Below are 8287 nucleotides of genomic sequence, written 5' to 3'. Positions count from 1 at the left end.
TTGCATTTCATCCCTTAGCCTGTCGCTGGCCAGCCCAATAGGTTCCCCTTCCCCCTTCACATCTAGTTTAAAGCCCTGTCAATGAGCCCCGCAAGCTCCTGGGCAAAGACCCTCTTCCCCCTTTGAGAAAGCTGGCTCCCATTGGACACCAGCAAGCCCGGTGCAATGTAGACCATCCCGTGGTCAAAGAACCCAAAGCTGTGGAAAAAAATTACCTGTGCTCCAGATTCCTCCACTAACCGCCTCAAGGCTTTGAATTAGCTGTACTTAATTTTACTCTTTAGGGGAAGATTGTAAATAGACCTATGCTGAATTCCTTTACCTTTTGTTCCCTGCTAGAGAACTTTAAGAAACATGTCAGAAGAGCATTTGTTGCTGTTAGATTTGCATTTTTGTACAGGGACTCCGTTGTAAAACTTCTGTTACATATATAGAATATTTAGCTTGTAACTTATTTATTAGGACTCATTTTTCTGTGTGGAAAAACAGGCTGGCAGTTTTATTCTTTTGTAAGTAACCTAAATTTGCCTGAGAAGTTCCCATTTTCACACAAATGGGTGTTGGTTCACGTTTTAACTTTTTGTAAGTGCAAAGTAGTGAAAAGTGTACTCTGAACCTCTGAAAATATACTTAGAAAATGTTGCATCAGACTTGTTTTCAGGTCTTGTGAATTGTGTTTGCCGTGTACATTAGTTACAGAAATAGCAGTGATTATACTTTAATGCTAATGATAGTAATGATTCTAAAAGTATTCTAAACATATTTGATTTTAAAAACAAAACTAAACTAAAAAGGAAACAAACAAAAAAACCCCTTCTCGCCACAGGTTGGACAAATCAACATCTGAGTGCCTGCACACCTGAGCAAAGTTCTTAAAGTTTTGTTCAAGAGGTCCTGGTGGCAGGATTGCGTTAGCAACCAGGGAGCTCGAAAGCAAACTAGGAACTGGGTGTTTCAGCGCTGCTGCTCAATTTCTTGAGCTATTTCTAGAGGACCCCTTTCTTTTTGGCAAAGTGGTGACTTCACAAATTGTGCTGCTGTTGACTGATGACTCACATCTGCTGTTACTTGGTAGTGAGGTCTTGCTCAGCAACCAGCTCTCAAATTGTGAGAGTGTTTCTCGTAAACCTGGCAGAACATAAAGACAGCAGTGTGGGAAAAAATATGTATTGGAATCAAGTCTTCTTCAGAGTTATTTTTATACCAGATTAGAACTGGAAATTGTCATAGGAATAGTTTTATCACTTCTTGAAGCTTCTGTATATTTATTTCTAAAATGTGCTATGAATATATAATGGTATTTTAGTAGTAGGATATTCAGAAATATGGCACAGACTTGTGGTAGAACAGAAAAAGGGGAAAGCTTCTTCCTGAACTGAACTGCCAATGAGATCTTTGAAATCTTAATTTTTTTTTTTTTTGTACTTTGGACTTGTGGTGGGTTCTCGTGTTCATTTCCTTTTGACCTTTGTAAATTTAAAAGAATAAGTGAAAAAATAATACTTTCTTGCAGTAATGATTCTATCTAGAGCCATGATACAATATTGTGTTTAGACGCATGGCTGTGTTTCCGATATGTATTTGTGTAAGATTTGTAGACCTAGCAGCTTTGTTGTGGCAAGAATGCTATGCTTTCAAAGTTGTTGTTTTTTTCTTTTTTCTTTTTTCCTCTTGTAGAGTTCAAAGCAACAGATGAGTTGTGAAAGAGAACAGCTAAGGGTAAGTGCAATGATATACAAAATGTTGTGTTTCTGTAAAACATAAGCAGAATCTAGTTTATGCTGTTGACAGATGGATTACTTTATTTAAGAGGAACATATTTAGCTCATTTGTTGCTGGTAAATATTGCACGTATCTCAATATAAGACAGTTACAGTAAATACAGGTTTTTCTTCCGTAATTTGATGAGATTTAGCAGTAAAAAGCTCTTTACAGGAGCTCTCTTGACTCTCTTCCTATGCACCATGTGAAGATTCAGTAGTGGTAAAGGTCACTATGTTTCTCAGCCTTCCTCCACTACCAGATTGTTTGAAACAAGATGACACTATCCTTTTTTGTAGTTTGTGTGCTGTCAGGAAGAAATCAGCGCTAAGAATGTGAGGGAACTGACAGAAAAGGTCCAAGTATTTTAGTGTGTGTATTGGTTGTGTATAAACTGTGAACAAGATGGAGTTCCTGAACCCAGGTTGCTGACCCTTTCTTTCTTTTCCCCTTTTTCTATGTTAAAGTGACAGTGTTTTAAACATGTTTTAGTCCCTGCTCCCGTCAAATGCTACTTATGCTACATACCTCTGCAGGTGCTTTTTATCATAAGTATTTCCGTGTTCAAGTGATTGATTCTAGTATTTGTTTGGAAAGGCATAAGAGTTTTCACACATCAAAAAAAAGCTTTGGTTCATCCAAGTGTTGCTTAGTAGACCTACATTTATTGATACCAGATGATGGATATTTTCTTGAAATCCCATATGCAAGTAGAGAGGGAGAGGCAGGCCTGAAGGAAGTGTAAGTTTGTATGCAAACAAAAATATTACCAGAAATAGAAAAAACAGCATTTTTTTTCTTTGCAGTTTATTAAGCATCAGCAGTGCCTGCATGACTAGCAAGTATAAAGAATATACTCTTGTCTTAAAATAAGTTGTGCAGTGTTCTTAAACATTCATCCATTCGTTAGATTAACTTCGTCAACATACCTAGATGCTTCTGCTGGCCTTCACCATATTTGCAATGGGATTTTTGGTAAACAAGTTATGCAAGAATGATGCATCATATATTGTCCTTGATTCATGTCTTGTGGATCTGTGACTGTATTGCAATGGTACTGGAGCTGAAGTGACAAAGCTTTGTTTTATCAGTAGTAATGTCTCAACAGAGCAGCTGTCAAAGTTAAAATATTGCAATAGTACCTGAAGGACAATCTTTTCAAGAGGTAGCAGTGCCATGAGAACAAAGAAAGTCTTCATTCGGTTTTACTGTTTTTATTAAGTTTTCTCCTTTGAAGAAAAACATTGTTTTGAAATATAATGGGAGGAGGCCCTCAGCTTTTTTCTCAAGTAAATAAGTGTGATTTTTCTAAGTAGGGGATACGATGTGATGGAGTAAAACTTAATTATATCTTTCTATTCCAGTGTAACACATTTACATCTAACAATGAGCTCAGTGCTTATGGTGCCTCTGTGTCATATCCGAATGTGACGTTTCATGACAACTTAGGAAAAGAACACACCTCTAACCTACTAAGTTTAGGTACATCTCCTTCCACTACTGGTGTGATGTTCCTGTTACATGAAATACTGAGGCTGGGATGCAGTGGCTTCAGTACACACACACACACACACACACACACACACGAGTTAGAGCTTGTGGCTGTAGTACAGAAAGTGTAGCCACCAAGAGGTCTCACACAGACTAATATGGCGAGAGCAACAATTACAGTGCCAGGCACGGTAGAGCTGTTCCTTTCCCCTGCCTGGTCCTCAAATGCCCAAACCTTTACCGGTGCCCAGAATCTATTCTAGTTCACAACACCACATCTGCTGTGACAAAAGGTCACAGTGAAATTTCACTATACTGTGTGGAGATGTTTTGGTCATAGCTCAGTGCAGGCAGCTTTGACCCTCCTTAGTCATGCTGCAAACAGCCCCCTGCTGCCAGGTTCTGCACCTTCAGCACTCTCAGGGTGTAACTTGACCATTCTGTCGCTGGAGGAATTGAAATATAAGAAGAGAACAGGATTAAAACAGCAAAATGCCAACATCCATCTGTGTTTGTTAAACTGAGTTAAAAGTAGATTGGCCTTAGATCATCTAATAATATAATAAAAAAAGATGTATTATCTCCCACTTCCCTTGCTAAGTCTAAGATGACAATGTGTCTGCCACTCTCCTTTTGTGATTTCCTAGTCATTCCTTAGTCTACAAGTCCTGAAGAAGTTACAAAAGAAAGGCACTTTAAGAAAGGCTTGTTTAAAGCATAATGGTGCAAATAAAAAATTAGACATTGTGTGTCTACAGAAAGAAATACCCAAGTCTTACTATAATCATTTATTCAGACATTTCTCACCTCTTACCTGTTTCGTTGGCTTTTAGAGTCTAAATGCAAAGCAGAGACCCACTGTTCTGGAATAAAGCATTTAGAGTAATGAAACTCTTACTCATATTGGAGCCTCTGGCCCTTATACATTATATTTACAATGAGTGATAATACTAGTAATGACGGAAGTCTGTATATTTTAACCCTATTCTGCTCAAGCTTTGAAAATTACAGTGACCACAAGCTGGTAACTTGCTCCTCTTGCCAACCTGGTACAATTCCCAGCTAGACATGAATATTTATACCTGAATTATTTAAATGAGAATTCATACAATTTTATTTTTAGCACAGCTGGTTCTTTTTTTTTTTTTTCCTCCATTTGGATATATAAAACAAGCTGACTTTGGTATATTTCCATCTGATTAAAAAAATTGCAAAACATTAATGCCATTTTTTAAAGTTTTCCTTTCTCTTGGAAATGATTTTCATTACCATGTGCTGCCTTGAGTATTATTTTTTTTCATAATTCTGTAATTTCTTTTTGCTTTCTAATCTGGCTTCATTTAAATCAAGTTGTACTAAAAATCTACTGTGTCTTTAAAGGGAAATTGACTCCTCAGTATTGCTCTCTCCCACTTCATCCACACACTGCTCTTTGTCAGTATTTCCTTTAAAGAAACTAATGATACTGTTTACTCCTCCTCATTCTGTTTTTTGTGTTCTCCAATCCTGACTTCTAGATCCCTTCTCGGGCAGATACACCCTGTCCTCTTCTCTGACTCTTTCCTAATGCCACTTGCTGTTTTCTGTGTCACTGTGTGCAGCTTAATATAATTGTCATTCTGATGCATTATAAATGACCTTTAAAGACACAGAACTTGCAGCTTGCTCAAAATCATTTAAAGACACTTTTCTTCTCGTGTTTGGATCTGAAAAACAGACTTTGAAACATGAATGATACAGCTTATTTAAGGCTGTGAGGGAAATCAGGATACCGGCCCAGGTAGAAATAAGCTGTAGTACGTAAAGGTATAAAAAAATTGCAGCAACAGCCTCTGTCTACTGCTTCCACTGAACCTTCCTTACTGTTTTGACTTCAGCCTGGGATTTTATTTTTTTTATCATAGCCTAAGGACATTATTTAAACTTGTAGGCTAACTTAAACCTTACCAAGCTTTACCCAACCTTTCAACTAAGAAATGATTATTTTGCATTATCAACTCAACATAATTGTTTAAAGTGAACTTCTGTATCTGTATTTGCATGCATGAGTTTTGCTTTTTAAGCTTATGCTTTTGGTCCTTACACAGCAATACTTGCTGAGCTCCCAAGGTGGGCATAGAGCAATTTTAAACTCTAATGTTAGGAGGCTTTATAAATGTTCCTGTGAATATCAATGAGGTCTAATGGTAAATGGTGTGATTAACTTCCTTGGTCTGAAATTTTAAGTGACCTAGTTGTTGCTCTAATTAACAGCTTCTTTCACATGCACTTATTATTAAGATGCATTATATGCAGCCAGAGTTCCTCCTCTGGTCTGAAATATGGGAAGGGCAGGATCTTACTATCATCTTGCATTTAATATCAACTTATTTTTTTTATTGTACTGTAATTTTCAAGGAGACAAAAGGAAGTTTTGCATCCAATACCATTCTATTTATCTTGTCTTTTATACCATAAATGAAATAAGCTGCAATACGCATCCAAAAATGTATTAAAATTATGCCAGGTGCAGGGAAAACAAAAGCAAATGTATTTATGTCCAGCATATTTTTTAAGCAACCATAATCCTGCAATATTTAGCTGTCTTTGTGTCTTTGTTCAGGGCATTGATTCATCAGGTTGTAAGGTGCTTAGCTGTGTCAATGGGGGGGGTTGGAAACTTTTTAAAGAAATTTTTTGAAGCTCATCATTGTGGTATTAGCTTTCTCCAGTGATCTAAGAATAATCCGCTGATAATTTCTGTGTACATCGTTCCTGTGATCCACTAAGGAGGTAAACTGTGATTCAGTGGCAGATGCAAATTTTTTAATCCATCTGAGATGAGGGGACAGAAAAATAAAACAACTGGAGAGAGGAAGAGAATCAGAGTGGAAGTGATTTGTGAAGTAGATAGAATTTTTGAGTGTTTCTTGAAATAATTTACTATGGTGATAGCATAGCAGAACTTACGTGCTATGCTTTCAGTCTCTACCTCTTCCCACACTGGACTCAGAAAAAGGAAAGGTATACAAGCTTGTTTCAGGAGCCAGGGCTGCCTTATCTTGTTACCAGAAAGCAACACAGTAATTGGTAGCATTTCTGCAGAAATGGGCAATGAGTTCTGGCTGTTAATAAAACTTTCACCGTTTTTGTTTTCTGTCTGAAAACCTCTTGGTATGCATTTGCAACCAATGTGTGTACATTTTGCCTGGAAGAGTGATCTGGAACTACCTGGTATTATACATCCCTCTCTTAAAGGAAAAAGGGTTAAAAGGGGAAAAGCTAAGATACACAAGTACAGTTGGATCAATCCGATGTGTGTTTACTACTCATCCTTCTCTTAGGAATTCACGTAGGTCATGCTGCATTTGACATGCTAGACAAGAGGCTTAAAATGGCCCTTCTTAAAATTCTGTAGTTATTCTTGCAGTGAGCTGTATGTGTCATCATCCATGTAGGTGTATTGTGAAGATACAGGTAGGTGAGATTAATGAGAAGGTATCGTATTTTTGGTTACTGGTCTGTATTACACATTGACATGGAATGAAATTAGAGTAATCTCACTCACCATTTTACAAACTGCATTCTCAGTGGTTCCATAAAGAGTAATTCACAGCACAGTTTGGAAAAAAAATATTGGAACTAAGATCTAAAGAAGAATAAAAGGATTGTAAATAGTCCACCAAAGTTTTGGGGAGGGGGGTTAATTGTAGGGATGTGATTTCATTTAAATATTCATGTATCTTGAAGTTAATGTGAGCAAAAAAAGGCAACCAAAGAAATGCGGTAAAATTGATTTCGGTCCTGCTGGCAGTTCTGGTATACTTTATGAGCCTTCCTAAGCATAGTAACTTTCTTAAGATAACACTGGCCTCCAATTTGCTGTTTAATAACCATGGTGATTATTACAATAAGTAACATTATCATTATGGCTAGGTAATGAACGTTGTTATGGTTCATGTTTAAAGTGGCATAGCCTCTCACTGTGAGTATGCTGTTACCCTCTTCAAATGCCAACTGCTAATAATATGCTCCTTTGAATAAGAGAAGAAAGAATGTTTGCAGCACTTCCCGTTGTTGAAATGATGGTGCCACTCACTTCAGGTTTCTTTAAATTCTTTCAGGAACAGTAAAGAAGCCTTTAGGTATTTTCTGTGTCTCTGCTACTGATGGAGTGCCATTCTGAACACCTCCCAGTCCTTTCCTGATGTTGTTTTGGCATCTCTCTCTGCGAACAGTAGGCAGAGGATTTTCTGTTTTTCAAGTGCCACTTTCTCTTGAATTCAAGTTTGATTTTTTGCACAGTCAAGTATTTTCTCACTATGGTGCTTTGTAATTGCTGAAGCCGGGGAGTTACAGAAATATTTGGTGAGGCTGAAGCAATGTTTTCAGTAACTACCTGTCCATTTAGTGTGACAGATTCTGTCTAGAACTGCAGCACACTATATGGAATTAGGCAGCTACTTGATGTATATTTAAAGTCATGTTTGTATACAGACAGTCAAGGACAGGGATTTGGTTTGTGAGGCAGCTCACTAAATGTAATCAAGATTCAGGAAGTGGCAAACTTCTGAAGGGATAGAAGGAAACAGATTTTGATAGCATAAAGTACTGAACCAGTAGCCAGTATTAATTTGATATTGTGGTGCACTCTTCCTCCTGCTACAAAAACATGAGCAGTACACAGTACTGGATCCACGCTGTATTTGGAAAGAGCTTTTGCACTCAGAACAGCAACTTTTAGTACAGACTTTCTGCAGTGACGGCATACAGCTACTTTTGCAGAACACTTGCTGTGATCAGTGATGCTGTCCCAGAAAAGAAGAAAGATTTTCTTGCTTATTTGGTATTTGTTCAGAGGGAGCTCTTTTTTCACATAGCTTTTATAATTTCTCTTTGATCTTCTTGAAACCAGACCTTTAAGTGCACAGCTTTAATGGTGCTTATGCTATCTTGACTTATTATTTCAACTATCTTGACTTATTATTTCAACCTCTACTGTTGCTTAGTCAATTTGAGTAGCAAAGACCATAGTCCTCTTGAATGTCACACTTGT

At 37.4% G+C, this 8287-nt stretch overlaps 1 protein-coding gene across 1 annotated transcript in view; it reads left to right on the top strand.

Moving 5' to 3' along the window:
* Positions 1-8287, top strand: part of RBFOX1 (RNA binding fox-1 homolog 1) — a 1334919-nt gene that overhangs the window by 922987 nt on the left and 403645 nt on the right. Inside the window, exon 6 of the mRNA XM_035895926.1 lies at positions 1678-1719. Within this exon, the coding sequence (XP_035751819.1) occupies positions 1678-1719 (42 nt within the window). The remainder of the gene's footprint in view (positions 1-1677; positions 1720-8287) is intronic.

This window comes from Egretta garzetta, unplaced genomic scaffold, assembly GCF_000687185.1.
Source record: "Egretta garzetta isolate BGI_Z169 unplaced genomic scaffold, ASM68718v1 scaffold426, whole genome shotgun sequence".
Lineage (NCBI taxonomy): Eukaryota > Metazoa > Chordata > Aves > Pelecaniformes > Ardeidae > Egretta > Egretta garzetta.
This window is presented reverse-complemented; position numbering and strand designations above follow the sequence as displayed.